Genomic DNA, 21,879 nt, shown 5'->3' with positions numbered 1-21,879 from the left:
CTGTTCAGAAAACTTAATAAAATTATTCTGGCAATTTAAAAGTTTTAGTCTAATCAGCATTTTAGAATTTTTAAGTTACAATAATGTATTAAACTATGTAGTGGTAACACACCTTTTGAGTTATTTTTTAGAGTGTAATTCACAAATACTTGAAAATGAAATGATTTAATGACAATAACTTGATATGGTTACAACTGAATTAAATACAAAATGAGTGTATAAAATGATAAAATATCAAATGGTAAAACACATTATATAAGTGTACCCAGCTTAAATGTAAAATTAAAGTTACCAGAGGTAGAAGAAGAGACAAAGGGGAAGGAAGAGAGAGACAAAGAGAGCAGGCCCAGAAGGTAGCCTTATTGCAGTAGAGTAATAGAAGATGGACTCCAGAGAAAGAGAAGAGCAGAGCAAGAGAGAAGCAGACCAGGAAAAGACAGGTCAGGCAAAGAGACAGCAGCGTTTTACAGTTATTTTGTATCTTTCTTGACCATCCCTACTGAAAAAAAAACAGCTTAAACCAGCCTAGGCTGGTTGGTTGGTTTTAGCTGGTCGACCAGGCTGGTTTTAGAGGGGTTTTAGCCATTTCCAGGCTGGTTTCCAGCCATTTCCAGCCTGGTCTTAGCTAGACATGCTGGGAGATGACCAGCTAAAACCAGCTTGACCAGCCTAGCCAAGCTGGGAGCCCAGCCAAAACCAGCTATGTCCAGCTTAAACCAGGCAGGAAATGGCTGGAAACCAGCCTGGAAATGGCCAAAACTCCTCTAAAACCAGGCTGGTCAACCAGCTAAAACAAACCAACCAGCCTAGGCTGGTTTAAGCTGGATTTTTCAGCAGGGATGTGACTAAACCCCAAATGCTGAGAGATTCAAACTGACACATCAACATGTGACCACATCATAAAACCCCCAATGTCAACATACCAGGCCCTGATCTTAGCAGTATCTGCCTTTGGAGTCAGTATGGACCTTCTTGAGTCATGTTTTGTCATATAAACAAGTGCATATGATAATTTAGCCTCTTACAATAATAACATGACCTCTCAGAAATGTAGAATATGGACCAATCGTTCGCTTTTTTTAATGTCTGATCATCTTGTTTAATCCTGTCCCTTTTCGCGACGCCGTATGACAGAATTTCGCAAGCTCAAACTCTAGTGTGACTGAGAGAAAAAATATTTGTAATTTTTGTAAAACATTGATTGGTATGAATAAAATGCTCATTTTGCATGAATATTTGATGAGAATAACATATTCCACTTTTTTTATGTCTTGCCCACGACTTCCTGTATCATGTTCACTTGTAATATAAAGTGTTTTGTTTATTTTCTGTGTGTCCAAATCTCATCTTCCCTGTTTTTCTTGAATCAGCTTCAATCAAAAGCTGGAAGTGTACCAAACACCTGAAGCAAGTGAGTGTTAATCCCTTAATAGATTTTAGGTGGCACCTGTGTCAAATCTGTATTCACCTGACGACAGTCATGTCTGTGTGCGCTCTTCAGGAAAACCTATAAGGTCTTTCAATCAGTGGTTTTCAGATTTAATACACAAAGCTGGTTTTGACTTTGTTAAGGAGAGGAAATTAGGTGTGATCGTTAAAAACTGAAAAGGTTTAAGCATTAAAAATGGTAAGATGGCAGTTAATGTTTCATACTAAACATGAAGAGTCACTAACATGCTCATTAAAACATGTCACTTTAATTGAATTTAGTTTGAGATGTAAATGCTGCTGTTTTGAAATGTATTTAAGCTATCTAAATATATATGAGCTTTTAAATATATTCAGCTTATTATGCTAGGAAATCCATAACAGAACTAGATAGTCTGTTTATTTTTTTCATCTCCTTTAAAACTAGATGACTGTAATCCTAACCTGTCTTGCAACTTATTTCCTGCACATGGTGTGCAGTGTTTCAGGCTCCATTTGTAAGTGTTTGGTCATTTGTTTGCTTTGTCATTTCCATGATTGATGTCTATTATTTCAAACATTATTCTCTCCTTTTGTTTCCTTCTGTAGCATGGTGCTATCACAGTCCATCATGCAGTAAGTGTTTTCAACCAAATGTTTAATCTTAGTTTAAGAATTGACTCTTTAATCTGAAAATTGACTTTAAGAAGTTTAATTAACTCTTACAATCACACAGAGTAAAGCATTTCATGTTTGTTTAACCCCATTGCTTTTCAGCATTCTGCTCCATGGCATGCTAGGCTATTAGTTAATTGAGGTAAAGTTGGTTTTCTATTCTGCTATTCAGACATTCTCCTTAATATCATTTCAAAAAAATAGTATTTGTTAATTCTAAATGAGGAAATCAAATTGGCAGCAAATGACCAGTTAAACTCGACGGACCCGGTACCGGGTCCGTGACGTCATCGACTTTCGCTTTAAGATTTAAAGGGCTAGCATTGCACCAGACCCCCACGTTTGAAAGTGTAGAATCTATTTTAGGCACATGCATATCTTCGGTTTTTATTCTACTGTAAAATAATAATTATAATAATAATAATAAATAAAAAAGTATTTACACTTAAATACGAAGTATTTTGGATATCTGAGCTAGGTATTTTACAATGGTTCATTTTCATATTTTCAATATGACACATGTACAAGTTATAGCTCAAATAAAAGCTCTTGCCGGTGCTCATACAGTTAAAGCATTGTTTTCAATTAATTCTATTCACATATCAAACAGTTGCCAAATGAATCGTGGTAATTCCATGGCCCAGATGTGAAAACAATACATTTATGATCAATAAGCAGCCCCAGATAGCACAGACAGCTGTCGTCTCTTATGCTGTGCGCTTCAGGGCGATTTCTCCTCTGTTTTTGAGGTGATGTGCATAAGTAATCCTTTTATATGCCTGACGTGGTCCAAACAGTCAGTTATGTTTGATCAAACAAAATAATGACATATGAAAACCATGATCGGTCCCTGTGGCTTGTAAAGCACGAAATAACTTTTGCATAGATTATGGAGACATTTCTTTAATTTATTTTAAGGGGTTTATTATAACGCGAACAACATTTACAGTTATTTTAAATTTTCAATAGTGTTTTATGGAAATTCTAAGGGTTTTCTTTAAAATGATACCAAATGTTTGCATTTACACCTCTGCATGTGGATTTGGGAAGCTTTTAACTGTGGGTAGGCAAAATCCAGGCGGAAATCCCAAAATAACAGCAGAGTTTAACTGGTTAAAGTACAACATTGTTCACAGTCAAATAAATTGCGCTAATGTTGTTTTGAAGTCATGTTTACATGCCATTTCGGACCAAATATTTAAAGTAGAAAGGTAAATAATATAGACCGTTAAATGAACGAATGTGCAAATATAAAGCCAACTTTACCTCGATTATTTATGGCATCCAGGAATGCTGAGGTCTTGAAACTAGCAAATGTGTTTTGGTGCAAATAACTGTTTTAAAATGCTTTCTCTGCCTCTCAGGTGAAGTCACATGGCCCATCATTGCAGAAAAACACTGTAACGGCACTCAACAATCTCCAATAAACATCGTAACCGCTAATGTCAAGGCTAATGCTAATTTGACCTCTTTCACATACGTTGGCTACAATGACAGCACTGCTTTAACTGTGATTAAAAACACTGGCACAAGTAGTAAGTAGATTTATTTTAGTTATTCAATTTTCCGCAAGGTTTTTAATGAATGTTTAACCAGTGTTTTAAGTTCAAGTTACGTTGGATCCGAAGAAGATGCGTGTGGCAGGGGGTAATCTGCCAGGCCGGTTTGCCAGCACTGAGTTTCATCTTCACTGGGGAAATGGCAGTGCCATGCCTGGGTCTGAACACACTGTGAATGGAAAACGATTCCCAATGGAGGTATGGTTAAACAGTCCCATAGAGTTCTGATGTATACACGCGTACAAATGAAACTAGTTCATGTTTGGGTTTTACATAGTCTATATAAAGTGATATTGGTAGTTTGTTTTTTGTTCATTTAGTAGTCTTGATGTTGGTTACCATGTTGCATTTGAATATTCAATTGGAATTAGCATGCAAGTATGACTTCTAAACAACATTAATGTTGTACTTTAATAATCATTGGCTGCTCATGATTTCCCTATTTAGAGTTTTCAAAGAATCCTTTTCTGAAATTAAGGAGAATGTCTGAATATCCGAATATAAAACCAACCTTACCTCTATTATAAAATGTCACATGCAACATTTTCAAGATATCGCAAAAGTGGCTAGATACTGTAGATGCACTGTGAAACCCAGCAGCTAACTTTAAGTAAATTCAGTTAAGGACTCATTTTATTTGATAAAGTACTCGTTTGTAAAGAGTTTTGAACTGCCAGGCTAGTTTCCAGCCAGTTCCAGCCTGGTCTTAGTTGGTCAGGCTGGGAGATGACCAGCTAAAACCAACTTGACCAGCCTTGCCAGGCTGGGAGCCCAGCCAAAACCAGCTATGTCCAGCTTAAACTAGGCGTGGTCATTTAGCTGGTCATTTTCCAGCCTGACCAGGTTGAGGAAAAGGCTGGAAACCAGCCTGTAAGTGGCCAAAACCCCTCTAAAACCAGGTTGGTCAACCAGCTTAGGCTGGTTTAAGCTGTTTTTTCAGCAGGAACATCATGATTTAAGCAAAAGTGTTCTCTCGTTTCAGTTGCATATTGTGAACAAGCCTGTCAGTAACACCAGTGATTCGTTGGCAGTTCTTGGTGTCTTCATTGAGGTATACTGACTTTTACTCATATTTGAGATGCAACTTAAGAGGTGGATGATGGAATTGTAATCTCACCCTCAGGCCTCTAATGAAACTGGGAAACCTGAGAGCTGGAAGACTTTAACGTCGTATCTTACAAGGATTGTCAAAGCAGGTGATGCATGGAAATGATTCATCTATGAGGATAGGAGTGCTGCGCGTCAGTGATGTTGATAGATCAATTGTTTCAGGTGATAAAGCAAGCCTTTTCAGAAACTTCTCCATGGATGATCTGCTTTCTGGAGTGGACAGGACAAAATACTACCGGTATTTGGGCTCCTTGACCACACCAAACTGCAATGAAGGTGTGATCTGGACCGTCTTCAAAGACCCAATTAGAGTCAGCAGGGATTTGGTGAGTAAAATGAGTGTTACTTTCCTCTAACCAATGTATTTTGTAAGAAGCCGTGGTCTTGAGTTTGAGCATACAAATTCTGTAGTACAATGCTGCCAGTTTTTTATTTATTTTATTGAAATCAGATGATTTAGACATCGATAAAGCGAGCGGTTGCTCTTTTACATTTCTGTACAGAGAAAGCACATTTTGTTCTTTTATTGGTGTCACGATCACATGATGCAGTTTTACAGGTCTGAGTTCACCAAGCTTGAGCTTCGGAGCATATAGGCATGTAAAACTTGTCGCAAGAGCTTGCATTTCTGGTCTGTCGCATTCACATGTGTATAAATGGAAGTCTATGGGGTGAAGTGCAGTGTGACCGTGGGACTCATGGGTTTATCCTGCAAAAACAACTACTTAGATGTTCATTACACCTTGTTATAGAGCTACTTGCCACAAAACTAGAAAAACAACATTAGCCTGAGCTGTAATTTAAGCTGATGGAAACAAAACGCTGGATGCGAACCATTAACCTGTACTTAACACATTTTGTGGTTTAGGGTAAATAAAACAAACTTTTTTATTTTATTTTTTTTTTTATTCTTTATACAAGTAGGCGGTGTTGAAACACCCTTTTTCCTCTGCTTGGTCAAACAAATCTGAGCTTGTGATACCACCCTCAAAATAAAATTTCTTTATTTATAGATTTATTATAATTTATTTATAGATTTATTATTTATTTATAGATTTATTATAATTTTTATTTTTTATTTTTTATATAAACTAAACTTTAAATAGTGAAAATAAATACATTTATTAAAAAAAATTAATACTAAGGGGCAATGGGTTTTGGTCGTGCAAATAACTATTAAAAACATGATGATGATGATATAATAATAATAGTTGTTGTTGTTAAAATAAATTATTTACTTATTACTACAATAGTAATGAGAGCAATAAATTAATAATTTACTTTATTACTACCAATAATAATAATAATACTACTACTACTAATAATAGTGATATTACTATTGTTGTTATTTAGATCTACCGTAGCTCTGAAACAATCATTCAAACCAGGTTCTGCTCTGAAATGGCTATCTTTGCTTTGTGTCAGGTGTACAGTAGCAAGACGCTTGGCAGAAATCTGATCTTGTTTTAATGACCAACGTGTATTAATTATAATACTAGTTTACATTTTTTAATTCATGCATACTAAATGTAAGCCTGCTAACTGATCAAATAATGGAATATGTAAATTTGGTATAAATAAATAAAGCCTGGGTGCTGATTCGGAGAAGACTTATTTTAAGGGTGACATCACAAGCTCAGATTTGGTTGGCCAATCAAAGGAAAGAGCCTTTCAGTGTGTGTCTGATAAATTAAAGTTGTTTATCTGTTTTCCAACCCTAAACCAAAAAACAAAACAAAAATAAAGCCAAATATTTGAGTTTTTTTTTTTTTTTTTTTTTTTTTTTTTTTTTTTTTGAGCAAAAGAAAAAAGACGTTTTCCTTTTATTGTTCAAAAACTAATATGGAATAAATGGAAGATGCCTTGATTCATGCTGACAAATTTATTGAATTCAAATTGATTAGACGAACCGTTATGGATTTAACTTGCGAACAAATTTAACGTAGAGCTTGTGAAAATGGACTTGAGTTCTCTCTCTAATGCATTTAACGTATTCACGCCAAACTTGGTGGATATTGTCTCAACCATGGCCTGAAGTGAGCCGCAGCATTTTGATGCACTGCCCCTAGTGGTAATGAAGATATAAAAAATGGCTTTTTTTTTTTTTTTTTTTTTTTTGCTTTTAATTTAACCCTGTCAGATTAATTGATCTTCTACATCTGGCTGAGCATACAGAGTCAAATTATGTCTGATATTTCCCAGGTCTGCCGTTTTGACCATTCTCTATTTTGTATAGTCAATTCAAATGAATGAAAATTTAAGATTCATATGCATAAACTTTAAATTGGACTAGAAAAGGTCAATGGAGAAACTGAATTTTATTTTTTCCCACCTAACACACTAGATTGATCTCTTCAGTACAACGGTCTACATCAACAACTCCAGCAACTCTCCTCTAATGACCAACATTTTTAGATCCGTTCAGCCAGTCAATGGCAGGATTGTGATGTCACAGGTAGCAGGTACCAAAACTCCTGGGCTTCTAAATCCAACATCCATTGCAGCAAATCTATCCCCGTCTCTGATGTACCCTATCCTGAGTCTCACATTCTTGTACTGCGTGCTGGCTTTCTTGTAGAACCACTCTGCTCCACGAAATGGAGGGATAAAAAAAAAACATTTACACTATTTAATATATTACTATGTTTGTTAACATGTCACTTGTCTTTTAATGTCAGTAGAGCTGGTTGAATGTATATTAATGTTGTCATGGAAAGTTTTGTGTTATTTGGTAATTTGTTAGTTCATTGCTCGACTCATTTTCTGCTGCAGTTTTGTAAAAGGACGACAAATGGCGGTTTTATTCCACGATTGAGTGCTAAAGTTCTTGAAGATGTAGTTTTAGTGATGGTGGTTTTTAGACATTTGATTTGTATGTGTGGGCTTTTAATGTTGTTTAATGGACTCTTAACATTTTTATTGCATGCTTTTGCAGTTTGAAGTGGTGTGTGTGTGGGGTGGTGGTTTTGGTATTTGACAATTTGGGCAACATGATTTATTCACTTTCTCAGAACAAGTACGTGTCATCTGTAACTCGTTGCTTGCTTTGACTTCTCATTCAAGGATTTTTGGATTGTGGGTTTTCACTTGTCACAAACTGCACTGTAACTTTTTTTCTACAATGTCACTTGTCTTCTGTGTCTGTGTGAATGTTTGTAAAAACAACAAAAGAAAAAATGTCTTGTTGAATAATAGTCAAGGAAAGTTTAATAATGTTTAATAAAATGACAATCCTAAACCTTGTTTGACTTATTGCGTCTGTTTCAATGTAGGAGAAATATGAGATTTCTAAATCCTTAATTATATGAATGGTCCAGAGGGGTATTGAACAAAAGATGTGGGATTTAAGTTTCAAGCGCTCCTAGCTACATTAGTTGTGCCTGGATGAAAGCAAGCTAAATTTAGGGTACTACAGAGATTGGCTGCATTCATTGCAAAGAACAATTCAACCATTCCTTGTTTTTATTTGTTGTGGACTATCTGAATATGGACATGTGCTAATTGTATATGCATGGTCAATTCAAATGTCTTTGTTAGATGGAAAATTGCAGATTAAATTTAATCAGGATAAGAACTCTGAATGAAAGGGATTTATTAGATTTTAAATATTAGATGAAATGGAAAAACTGATCAAATATAAATGATAAAAATGGCAAGGGTTTAGAATATTTGGTACATTTTCTTGCACAACCTGAATGTCCACTGGTCACATTTAGAGGGAACCCTGAACTGTTTATTAAAAAAAAGTGTATACATTTAATAAATGTGTAATTTTAGTTTGTTTCTGGAAGCTGGGGTGCCAGGGTTTTCTTTTTTTAATGCTTTACTTATTTATTTTATAAACGGCCATTGAATTAAAGAAACTTTTACTGTAAAATAGCATTATATTACAAAAATTTCCCAGAAATTTAAGCATTTTTGTAAATTTAATATCTTTTTACAGTATTTCTGTAATGGGCAATATTATTTATATTTAACTTAATATATATTTTTAAATTAATTTTTTTTATATATCTTTATATTTTTTGAAATATTTATATATATTTTTTAAAAATCTTGTATCGGTATGCATGCCTTTTTTAATATAATGTAAATGCCCTTTTGAGAAATATGTAAAAAAAAAAAAAAGCAACATTTTATTCCAGTTTAAACTTTTATTAAATGTCCAGTGTTCTCCAATTAGGATGTATGCAGAAATGAAAATGATCCCGACAATGGTCGGCTTGTTTATTGGTTAATTTTCTCAATGCACGTTAATCAATGTTTCTGTATATGGGAGAAAAAACAAAGAGAACGAATGAAGATTGAGATGCCTTTGACTGATTATTACAACCCAAAGTGTAATGTGGCATTTTATATTGGCAGTTTTTGGGTTTATAATGAGTATTATTGCAGCACCAAATTACTTGACTGCGCCCATGCATCATTTACATTATATTAAACCTTACTTGTCTTGATACCCAGGGTTCCTATTAGGGCAAACTAAACTAGTTAATGTTTGTTAACTCCCTGCAAGTAAAGGGAATTGATCAGTGAGTTACCAGATTATTATTAATTTTTTTTTTAAGTCAGGTTTTCTTTGTGGCTTATTTTCATAAATTCTGTGATCAATCCTGTGTTCTGCACTTACTGTATACAGGGCTTAAATTTTCACAATAAACCAGGCTTGACATTGCAGCACTGATATTGGAGCAACAAATACCAACAAATAGATTCGGATCAAACTAGGTGAAGATGTGGTTTCATGGCTTTCTTAATTCTACTTTGTGGAATCCCCTTCAGAAAGATATTAATCCCTGCCATGTTTTAAAGAGCACTGGTAGAGCTTTCCTTTCACAAAAATTCCTGTGAGAATTCTCATGGTCAGGATATTCTATTATTACTGTTTTTGCGTTAGACGCTACACCCACAATAATGGTTTCAATCCAACAAACAGCCGTTTGGTTAAAGTGAGCTTTAAATTTAGCTGGATTTTTTTTCTCTGGGATTCTGTAGGGATGAATTGCCCTCTGAATTTACATAGTTTAATTTGCTCTAGTAACTGGTGTGTGTGTGTGTGTGTGTGTGTGGGGGGGGGGGGGGGGGTCATTTTATGACTTCACAAAAGAAAATAAACATGATATCTTCACACAATCAGTAGACAAAAGCTTGTGTAAATGTTGTCAAACTGTCCATCTGCTTGGATGGGACCTGATTTGAGCATAGTTTTGAGAGTTTGGGTTTGTTTGAGAGTTGGGTCATAGTTTGGGTTGCTTTTATTTATAGATGACTAGGGCAAACACAAAACCTCAAGCTCCAGAACAAGGAAGCGTGGGCACTGAATGAATAGAAGAGATCACAGGAAATATTAAATATCCCTCCCTGTGGCTCAAATGGCTCAGCTCGCTGGGAGCTTTTTATGCTAGCTGATGTTCTCAATGGCCACTCGATCACTAAAGACCGAAACTTGTTACAAAACCCAGTTTGAAGAACAAAATAACCATGAATATGTGGGCACAGGAATGTTTATACAGTTTTTTTTTTTTCATAGATTATACTCAACCTTAAACCTTACAGGCACAAGATGTCAACATGACGTCAGACCTCGGCATCGTAGGGACATTGCGTTTTTGGTGGGAAGGGTCTGGATGCAGACCTGGTTTTTAATGCACATGCACAACCCTTCCCAGCGGCGCCTCCAGAAAATTGTCTTAGGGGTGGCCAGAAGAGTGAATCAGCTACGTCACTGGCATCCAATCAATCCACATTAATTTAGTGGCTGCTATTTATTTATTTAAATATTGTGAATTTATGTAAGGACATTTAAATTAACAATCAGCAGCAAAAATCATAAAGGGGTGGCCAGAGTTTACACAGGGATGGCTGTGACGTGCCACTGCTATTATATAGAACACAACATAAATCAGCTTTAAATCAGTGTCAATCTGGCAACCTGCGCTTGCATGTGCTTTGCAGGAGTGCAATACCTAGTTCAACCACTGGGTGTCAGACTTACACACTGCACCTTTTAGATTTTGGTCACTTTCCAACACAACCTAAAATCAACAATATACAGAATAGGCCATTTATGGATACACCTTAATAAAATGCTAATGATTGGTGATATTAACGTCCTGTTTTTAGCACATTAGTATAGGTGAGGGGACATTTTACAGATACAAGATGTGCAGCATCTGAAACTACGGACACTGGAAGCCTGTGCTGGCATTTCTCCTGCGGTGTTGCTGTAAGTATGTGAAGAGTGGGAGAGGAGGGTTGCATTGACAATCCAACACAATGGGCAGCACATTGAACATATTTTATAGGTGGTCTGAAACTTGTAAATAACTCATGAAAGAATAAAGTTACGTTAAAACTAAGCCCACCATTGTTTTTCTTGTGAAATTTCCAATAAGTTTGGTGTGTCACATGACCCTCTTCCTTTTGAAAAAAAACAAAAGTTGGATCCAAGATGGCCGACTTCAAAATGGCCACCACTCATCTTGAAAAGTTTGCCCCCTCACGTATAATAATGTCACAAACAGGATGTTAGTTTTACCAACCATTCCTATTTTATTAAGGTGTATTCATATGAATGGCCCACCCTGTATATACAACTAATTATTACAGCTTGACATCTTGTTTGGATGTTACAACTATATGACGTCTATCTAACGTTAGATTTTAGTTGCCATACCTGACGAATAAATGTCTGTATTTGACGTCAGTATGACGCTGGTCAGATTTCTGACGTTTGTCAGATTTTGGTCATTTCTCAACACAACCTAAAAACAACCAAACATCAACGTGATTATTGGACATCAAAATAACATTGTCCTTGAAAGCTGGCTAGGCGTTGAATTTTGGTCACCTGATATCATGACCCTAATCTAGATCTTATATAAATGTCTTATCGGTGTGTGACTGGTGGGAAATTTGAGTTCAAATAATGACAAAACCTTAACTTCTAACAAAAATTCTATTTAATATAAAATCTTAAAAATTGAGTTACAATTTCAATTCAAATTTGTATTGAAAAGACCAAGCATTATTTTGAGTGCAGCAGTTTACTGATCTGTAGTGTGGCTATGATAATTGCTATAATTAAAGCCAATTCTGATGGTTCAAAATTGTAGACTAGATATTTGTGATTGCGTTATTAGTAACAATCACAACCAATAAAGCCAATGGCAATAAATGCTACACTATTACAGCATGAGATCTCATTTACTTGATCTCATGAGTTGGTATACTGTAGCATTCCCTCAACATTTAATGGCATTCCCATGAATCAATACAAGCAGGTGGTGTATTCTGATGCTATCTTCCGTCAACAGACCTCAGACATCTACATACTTCCAATACTGTACATTCTGCTGCTAATCATGACTCTTAGATCTGTAAAAGATATTGAAAGGCTACATTCTTCTATGAGTTTACACTTATAAAAGAAAATAATTGTTTATGCGGTTTTATGCAGTTATAAACAAAAAAGCTCACCTCTCATCTCCGATAACACAGCCGACTAAACAGGAAGCAGCCGGATACGTCACGTTTTTTTCAAGGGGACACATTTGTGTTTTGTTCTGTGCTATTTGTAGTGCTTTTTTGTATTTGCATTAGTGGTGGGCAAAGCGAGGCTTCGTGAAACACTGAAACAGTCGAGGCAAATGTGTCGAAGCTTCGAAACGTTTCGAAACCTCACTCTACAGTGACATCTAGTGGTCATTTTTTATGTGTTGCACTGAAACAGCTTCAGCAAAGAACGATTGAACAAATTGAGGCATTAAACCCAACTTTGTACGTGAATTTCTTCAGGTAACATAGTACAGTGGTTAAGGTGTCAGACTTCTATGCAGGACTAGTAGGTTTTGAAGCCAGTCCAACGCAGTTGTTTTGAAAAGCTTTAATACCAGTTGGTAATGCTTTACTCTTGTATCGTTTTGTTTCAACATTGGTCTGATATCCGAATAAACAATTTTTGAATAAATATGTCTTGTTTTTGTCTTAAAACAGGGTTGTTGCTAGATCAAAAACGGTGGCCTGAAGTTATCAAGAATTATTTATATTATTCATTAAATGTCCCATTTATTGTATTTTATTAATGTCTACCCAAACCCTAAACCCAACCATACTGTAAAAATATTTATTATTGTTTTACAGTGTTACAAAAATGATGCTAAATTGATGGCGTAACTGCAGCTGTATCCTATTTAGGCTACACAAAACAGAAACATGATTAAAATACATAAAACCATGATTTCAGAGTATTTGTACAAGTCGGGATTCGAACCCAAAACATCATGCAAGGCATTGAATCAATTTATATACACACAGTCCGCTAAGCTAAATTAGACAGAGATTGTATTGAGACCTTGGCAGTCAAATGAGGATTCACCTGGTCCTGAAACGTTTCTAAGCTGATCGATGCTTTGAATCGCTTTAGTCACGTGACTAGGTGTTTCGAAACACTTTAGTCACGTGACTTGGGTGCTTCGGATCATGCTTCGGTGCAGTGTTTCGAAACACTTGCGCTTCGGGATCTCGACACTGTGTCGAAACATCAGTTTCACGTCAGCCATCCCTAATTTGCATGTGTTGTGAGTTTGCGTGTGCATATTTTGTAAAAACAGATTTTTTCCTCAGTTTATTAGTGCTTATGGAAACTTTCAGGGTTTTCAGGTTAAAAACTGCAAGTTTTCTTTCTCAATGTCAGTATATTGTGCACATTCAGCCTGACCAACAGTAAATACATTTACTTCCATATATCGGTATTCATATGTATCTTTTGTGCTGTATGCTGTTGTTTTAAAACTGATTTTGATTGTTTGGCAATGTCTTGTGTATGAATATAACGCAGGTTAGTATATGCTCAATTCAGCTGGTTTTGTTTCTGTCAGCTTTCTGTTTTTGACTTTGGCACCATCTTGTGACTAAATAATGTGCAGGTTAGTGTATACTCCGTCAGCTGTTTTTATTTCTATTAGCTTTGTGTTTTTGACTGTTTGGTGCCATCTTGGGACTGAATAATACGCAGGTTAGTGTATGCTTCATCAACTGTTTTAGTTTCTATTAGCTCTTTTTTTTTTGACTGTTTGGTGCCATATTTTGACTGAATGCGCATGTTAGTGTATACTCCATCAGCTGTTTCATTCTGTAAACTTTCTGTTTCTGACTGTTATGCAACATCTTGTGACTAAATAATGTGCAGGTTAGTGTATACTACATCAACTGTTTTAGTTTGTGTCAGCTTTGTGTTTTTGACTGTTTAGCGCCATCTTGTGACTGAATAATGTGCAGGTTAGTGTATACTTCATCAGCTGTTTTAGTTTCTGTTAGCTCTTTATTTTTTTTTTTGACTGTTTGGTGCCATCTTTTGACTGAATGCGCATGTTAGTGTATACTCCATCAGCTGTTTTCATTTTTGAGCTTTGTGTTTTTGACTTTTATGCGACATCTTGTGACTGAATGATGCACAGGTTAGTGTATACTCCATCAGCTGTTTTTGTTTCTGTAAGCTTTGTGTTTTTGACTGTTTGGTGCCATCTTGTGGCTGAATAATGTGCAGGTTAGTGTATACTCCATCAGCTGTTTTAGTTTGTGTCGGCTTTGTGTTTTTGACTGTTTGGTGCCATCTTGTGACTGAATAATGTGCAGGTTAGTGTATACTCCATCAGCTGTTTTAGTTTCTGTTCTTCTTTTTTTTTTGACTATTTGGTACCATCTTATGACTGAATGCGCAGGTTAGTGTATACTCCATCAGCTGTTTTCATTCTGTCAGCATTAGCTGCGTCCCAAATGGCACACTATACACTATGCACTCATGCACTATGTACTTATGCACTTACACACTCAACAGGATAGTACATGTATGTAGTGGCGTCCCAAATGGCACACTAATGTTTTTTTTACTAAGCGGAAATTCAAACCGTTTCCCTGATGACGTTTGACAGTTGCCAAATCAGTGAAATAAACGACCGAATTATCAAACAATACCTGCCGCGAGTATTTCCCCATTCATCATCGGGAGGTGCTACAATCACTCTCGTGGGAGAATTTTGCTTTCACAATCCAAAATAAATAAAGTTATTCAACATGTGCGTCCGATAGCTCCGCCCCTTCCGCTACGTAAGCAAACCTGCGGTCGTTGAGTGCGTGAAGTGTCCATCATTACACACTTCACTTTACCGGCTGAATGAGTGCATCATCCGGGTAATTAAAGTGCACTTACTATTTGTAGAGTTTTCAGTGTGAACACACTACTTACAATATTTATACTACAAAATGGCGCAGAATAGTGCATAAGTATGCGATTTGGGATGCAGCTTTTGTGTTTTTGACTGTTTGGCGCCATCTTGTGTCTGAATATTGCACAGGTTAATATATACTCCATCAGATACTCCATTTCTTTCAGCTTTGCGATTTTGGTGATACTTTATTACTAACTCAACAGTTGGTGGTCCCTCTGCAATATCATCACATCCTACAAATGGAAAACCACTGTTCTAGAGGTTATAAAAGCCCCAAGAACTGAGCCAATAAGATCATTTCTACTTTTTTTTTTCAAGTCTCCAGAAGTTTTTTTTCTGTCACAATGCATTTGAGGTCTTTATTTTCTAATATCCACAATATTGTAGTCCACTATGTGAATTCAATTAGCTGTTTCCATTACACAAGTGTTTTCTAAAAATAATCTATTGTGAAATGGATGCATTTTCAATTTGTAATTTCAGTTTGAAGTGTGGAAACTCACCTAGTGATGTCAGCATCAATTTTTCAGTCAAACGTTTACTTGATATCGCCTACTTATACCTTTGTTTAGCAATCCGTGGGCTGCTTTATCCACATTAAACACCCACGACTTGAACATGACCTTCAGTTGTTAATAAGATAAATGCCACTCTGCACACCAGACAGCATCACAGAATCCTGCAAGCAAATAATCCCCAGCGGAACAGAACCTAATATGATCTTTGTTCACATGATGATAAAGAGTACAATGTGTCTGCACATTGTGATATTGTATCTCTGTCAGATCTTTGCCTTGTTGTGACCTTCTTGTCTAATACTAATAGGACATGCATCTGATATAATACAGCTGTGCTCCTGCATCACAACTTGGCTTGAGTTACAAGTTTCACCCTGGATTTTTGTGTGTGTAGTTTCGTGTTAATTTTCTCAATTTCATGCCTATTGCTTAAATCTGTTTCAGGTGTGTTTGATTAGGCTTGGAGCAACACAATGGCCCCCCAGGACCAAAGATACCCCTCCCTGCACTGAACTAGGCATCAAATTGCATTTCTAAAGGGAAGAAAAGGACAAACTGTTCCATTTCCCGGCTTTCAAAAGTCATAAATGTGGGTGTTCACTACTGGTCACACTTGTGCTTTTGTCGTAAGTCCTTTTATTATTCAGTGTTCATTCTTCACATGCTTAATCAAGCTTCTCTTTCATTATGCTGACAGAGCACTTTCAGTAGCGTGACATCAGCACTGATATTTTCTTTCAGATTTCAGGTGAAAACAATTCTCTTCACAGCAGTTTTGGCTATTAAAAACATACCAGATGCATTACACCATTTTAAAAGGAATAAATACATACAAATAAGATTGTTGTGATAGTTATAATAATCCTGCCATTACTGTTATTGTTAATTAAACAACATTTCTCTATAGCTTCCAGTGCAAATAAAACTAAAATTAATAAGCTGACAGTTAGCTCTCTGCAACTCTTGCATGGTCATCCACTGAAGCTAAGCAGAATTGTGCCCGATCAGTCCCTGGATGGGAGACCAAATGGGAAAGCTAGGTTGCTGCCGGAAGGGGTGTTATGAGGCCAGCAGGGGTCTATCTGGGTCCTAATGCCTCAGTATATTAATGGGGACCCCATACTGCTCAGTGAGAGCCGTCTTTTGCATGAAACGTTTAACTGAGGTCCCTAAAAATCTCTGGATGTCCTTCAAAAAAAAATTAGGGGCGTAACTCTGGAATCCTGGCCTCTGTCCATTATGGCCTCCTAACCATCCCTATGTTATAATTGGTTCCATCACTCTCCAATCCAACAATCAGCTAGTGTGTGGTGTGCTGGTCTGGTTCCCCCCAATGTGTAAAGTGTTTTGAGTGTCCAGAAAAGCGCTATATATATATGTTATTTATTATTATTATTATTATGAATTACAATAGAAAAAAAAGAGATATTTTTGAGTGATGGGTTGCAGCTGAAAGGGTATCTGTGTAAAACATGTGCTGGATTAATTGGCGGTTAGTTCTGCTGTGGCGAGCCCAGATTAATAAAGGAACTAAGCCATGGTGGCTCAGTGGTTAACACTGTTTAACAGAAAATAGAAATTCAAGTAGGCTTGTGACAAATCCAAGTCTGAATATTATTGTTTTGGTTGGAAATGGTGCCCAGAGATGGGTTGCGGCTGGAAGGGCATCCGCTGCGTAAAAACTTGCTGGATAAGTTGGCGGTTCATTCCGCTGTGGCGACCCCGGATTAATAAAGGGACTAAGCCGACAAGAAAATGAATGAATGAATGAATGAATGGTTGGAAATTAAAATCGGGTAGACGTCAGAACTCAACGTTGATGTTGGATTTTGGTCACTTTTCAACGCAAAAAAACAACCAAACATCAATAGCCCCTTTCACACAGTGATACCGGTAAATATCTGGAAAATTTCCGGAACGACTTTACCGGTATATTCAAAAAAGCGCTGTTCACACAGGCGAGGACGTTATGGAAATTTTCCGGAAAAAAGTATTCACACATCCATTCCAAAATACCGGTAAATTCTGACATCATTCACCACAAATGAGCTTTAAACGGCTGCGCTTGTATTTGTAAACGTTTTACTAAATTACAAACTCTGTGGATGATCAATATTGTGAAAAACTTTCGCAGGATCACTTTCGCATGTCGAGATGTTTATAATATGTGCGTGTGCTGGCGCTCACAGGCTGTTTCACAGGCACACGCAAAGCTTGAAGGTAAACAAACAACGGCATATCATAAGCATCTCATCGATGATTATTTACACAGTTGGCATTAAGAAGAACATATAAACGTGATCTGGTTAACTTCTAGCAGCTAAATGTGTCTGGAAAAATATTCAAAGGCTTTTATTCTCACAAACTGCGCGGACGTAAATGCGTCTGACTGTTGTGATTGGCTAAAGCAGACGTCTCACGTCAGCACGTTCTAGACGTGCACGCGCTTATTATCTTCCTTCTGCATTCACACAGCGCAGCATTCCGGCAAATTGCCGGTAATGTTACAACTTCTCTTTCCGGAAAATAGCCAGAACGAATTTACCGGTATTTTCAAAAAGGAAATGTATGTGTGAAAGGGGCTAATGTCTAACGTTGTTACAGCTTGACGTTGTGTGTGACATTACCCCTATGACGTCTGTCAGATGTTGGATTTTAGTTTACATACCTGACGAATGAATGTTAGTGTTTGACGTCAATATGATGTTGGTTTAAGATTTTGGTCACTTTCTAACACAAAATCAACCAAATATTAACATTATTAGACATCAAAATAATGTTGTTCTTGGAAGAAGGCTAGACATTGAATTTTAGTCACCCGACATCACGACCTAAATCTAACCTAATCTAAATCTTGTGTTAACGTCTTATGATGTTGTGTGACTGCTGGGAATTTTGAATTCAAATAACGGCCGAAACCAACTCCTGGCTAAAATTCTATTTAATATAAAATGTTAACAATTGAGTTTAAATTTCAATTAAAATTTGGATTGAAGAGACACAGCATTATTTTCAGTGCAGCAGTTTACTGATCTGTAGTCTGGCTATGATAATTGCTATAATAATGCAAATTCTGATGGTTCAAATTTGTAGATATTTGTTATTGCAATAACTAATAAAGTCAATGGCATTAAATGCTAAACTCATGCAGCATGAGACCTCATTTACTTGTTCTCATGAGTTGGTATACTGTAGCATTGCCTCAACATTTAATGGCATTCCCATGATTTAATACAACCAGGTGGTGTGTTAGGATTCTTAAAAAATAATGTTGTTATGATAATTATAATGACCGTACCATGTTTGATATTGCTAATTAAACAACATGAGTTTAACCTAAAGTGTAAATAAAACAAAAACTAATAAATTACAATGTAAAAAAAAAAAAAAAAAAAAGTGGTTAGCACTGTCGCCTCACAGCAAGAAGGTCACTGGTTTGAGTCCCGGCTGGGCCAGTTGGCATTTCTGTGTGGATTTCTCCCCATGATGGTGTTGGTTTCCTCCGGGTGCTCCGGTTCCCCCCACAGTCCAAACACATGCACTGTAGGGAAATTAGAAACTAAATTGCCTGTAGTGCATAAGAGTGTGTATGGATGTTTCCCAGTACTGGGTTGCAGCCAGAAGGGCGTCCACTGTTTAAAACGGGTGCTCAACCCTGTTCCTAGAGATCTACCTTCCTGCAGATTTCAGTTGCAACCCATATCAAACACACCTGCCCTTAATTATCAAGTGCTGTTCAGCTGTTGTAGCTAATTAGTTTGTGTGTGTTTGATAAGGTTGGAGTGGAACTCTGTAGGAAGGTAGAGCTCCAGGAACAGGGTTGAGCACCCTTAAAACAGGGGGGTCAAACTCAATTCCTGGAGGGCCAAAGCCCTGCACAGTTTAGTTCCAACCCTGCTCCAACACACCTACCTGTAGGTTTCAAACAAGCCTGAAGGACTCAATTAGTTTGATCAGGTGCGTATAATTAGGGTTGGAACTAAACTGTGCAGAGCTGCGGCCCTTTTGGAACTGAGTTTAACACCTGTGGTTTAAAACATGCTGGAATGGTTGGCGGTTCATTCCGCTGTGGTGACCTCAGAAATAGAGACTAAGCTGAAGGAAAATGAATAAATGAAAAAAAGGAGATTTAAACAAAACAATTCAAGAGAAGTGTGAAAAAGGAAAAGATTTATATTTAAGGGATAGTTAGACGGATAAAAGAAGAAAACATACTCATTGTTTACTCGCCCTCAAGTGGTTCCAAACCTTTGAGTTTCTGCTGAACACAAAAGAAACTGATAACCACTGACTTCCATATTTGTTTTTCCTACTAAGGAAGTCAATGATTACAGGGTTTTGTGTGTGTGTTTTTGTGTTTAACAGAAAATAGAAACCAAAGTAGGCTTGTGAGAAGTGAAGTGTGAGTAAATGAGGTCACAAATTTCAGTTTTGGGTAAACTGTGCCTTTCAACACACAGAAAAACATACTCATGATTCTATTTTACACACACTTTCAACCACTATAGTTCTATACAACTTACAGACATTTTTTTCCCAATTGAAAAACACCCTGCAAAGCATGACAGAACAAACAGACTGTATGTAAAACCATCTTTTGAAGGCCCGGATTAAGAATTCAGAGGCCCCTGAGCACAATGTCTTGTAGGCTCCTACCTAGCCACACCCCTATAGTTGGGTGATCAAGTGGATGCGCTTCAGGTGTGCAGGCTATCAGTGTAAGTGGATGACGTAATGGTTAATAGTCCGGGGATGGTGACCTCTGCTGGCCAGCGAGGGGAATGACTGGGAATGAGTCGTTGACAAGCACATATATTTCTAGTCTACAAAGATTTTACTTATTTTTAAAGCATTGAAAGCACACTTTGAAAAAAAAAAAACTAGTGAAAATTAATGGATTTAAAATACTTGTTCAAGCAGCAGTACTAAAATTTATATTTAAGGGTATTTTTAATGTATAACTTCTACAAACTTATAATGCACATGATTTATATATAACACCTCTCCAGTTCAGTTCTTTGAATCTGAGTCTTCCAGAATACACACACTTATTAATGATTCCCACTTGTCTTCCTCGTGATGAAGAGTAGGCAAAATCTGGTATGCAGTGGGGGAAAAAGAAGAAAGTGTTCATCAGACGCTGGATTCGAATTGGTTCTTTAAAATAGCGGCCGCATGAAATAAGCGTATGATGGGCTGAATTCTGTGGAAATCTGCGGATTTCTGCACACTCAGATTCTGTGTGGGCCTAGTGATTTGTAACTCTGCCCATGAAAGGTATCTCTTGCATATTTTCTTGCTGAGTAGGACTTTTTTTGAAACTTGATCGTTTTTAAGAGAACAAACCAACATAAAGTTTTCTCAGAAATGAATCCTACTCAGTTTTGCCCGAAGCTGTTAGCCACACCAATTAGCCCGAATTTCCAGGTAATGAGGAATTGAATGAATGTTATTGAAGATTCAGCTCCACCTCAGGTGTGTCGATATGGACATTGAACATTACTGCATTCATGACACCGAGCGCAGAATTAAGACACTCACAATTGACGCTGATCTGGGTTAGGACTGACAACTAAAACGTGAAATAAAACAACACAAAATATTTATACTTTAACAAATTGACTAAGCAATATTCATATTTTCTTTTCAGCTTAGTCCCTTTATTAATCAGGGGTCACCATAGCGGAATGAACCGCCAACTTATCCAGCATATGTTTTACGCAGCGAATCCCCTTCCAGCTGCAATGCAACACTGGGAAACACCCACACGCTCTTGCATTCACACACATACACTATGGCCAATTTAGTTTATTAAATTCCCCTATAGTGCAAGTGTTTAGACTGTGGGGGAAACCGGAGCACCCAGATGAAAACCAGACCAACACGGGGAGAACATGCAAACACACAGAAACGCCAAATGGCCAAGGCTAGAACCAGCGACCTTCTTGCTGTGAGGCGATTGTGCTACCCACTGCGCCACCTGACTAAGCAATATTCATGATTTATTTTAGCTTGCAGTATAATTAATACCGTCGTACATGGAGTAAAATACTCAAATTAATAAAGTTGAAGTCCGAATTATTAGCCGCCCTGTTTATTTTTTTCCCCAATTTCTGTTTAACGGAGAGAAGATTTCTTCAACACATTTGTAAACATAATAGTTTTTATAACTCATTTCTAATAACTGATTTATTTTATCTTTGTTATGATGACAGTAAATAATATTAGACTAGATTTTTTCAAGACATTTCTATACAGCTTAAAGTGACATTTAAAGGCTTAACTAGGGTAATTAGGTTAACTAGGCAGGTTAGGGTAATTAGGCAAATTATTGGATAACGATGGTTTGTTCTGTAGACAGTCGAGAAAAGAATAAAGGGG

General features: G+C 36.8%; 1 protein-coding gene across 4 annotated transcripts; it reads left to right on the top strand.

The window, feature by feature from the left end:
* Positions 1 to 1,541: 1,541 nt before the first annotated feature.
* Positions 1,542 to 16,440, top strand: ca15b (carbonic anhydrase 15b). Of its 4 annotated transcripts, none has more exons than XM_087275406.1 (9): positions 1,542 to 1,627; positions 1,856 to 1,925; positions 2,017 to 2,043; positions 3,447 to 3,617; positions 3,688 to 3,839; positions 4,624 to 4,692; positions 4,765 to 4,837; positions 4,914 to 5,077; positions 15,943 to 16,440. In XM_087275406.1, exons 1-9 carry the CDS (start codon positions 1,625 to 1,627, stop codon positions 16,033 to 16,035), a joined length of 822 nt encoding a protein of 273 aa, XP_087131532.1. In that variant the 5' UTR covers positions 1,542 to 1,624; the 3' UTR covers positions 16,036 to 16,440. The 4 variants fall into 4 exon arrangements, with proteins under 4 accessions (XP_087131532.1, XP_087131534.1, NP_998347.2 ...); XM_087275408.1 differs by having other exon boundaries at positions 1,909 to 1,925; positions 15,943 to 16,331; NM_213182.2 differs by lacking the exon at positions 15,943 to 16,440 and adding an exon at positions 7,096 to 7,994.
* The last annotated feature ends 5,439 nt before the right edge of the window (positions 16,441 to 21,879 follow it).

Source organism: Danio rerio, chromosome 12 (assembly GCF_052040795.2).
Source record: "Danio rerio strain M-AB ecotype USA chromosome 12, GRCz13ab, whole genome shotgun sequence".
Lineage (NCBI taxonomy): Eukaryota > Metazoa > Chordata > Actinopteri > Cypriniformes > Danionidae > Danio > Danio rerio.
This window is presented reverse-complemented; position numbering and strand designations above follow the sequence as displayed.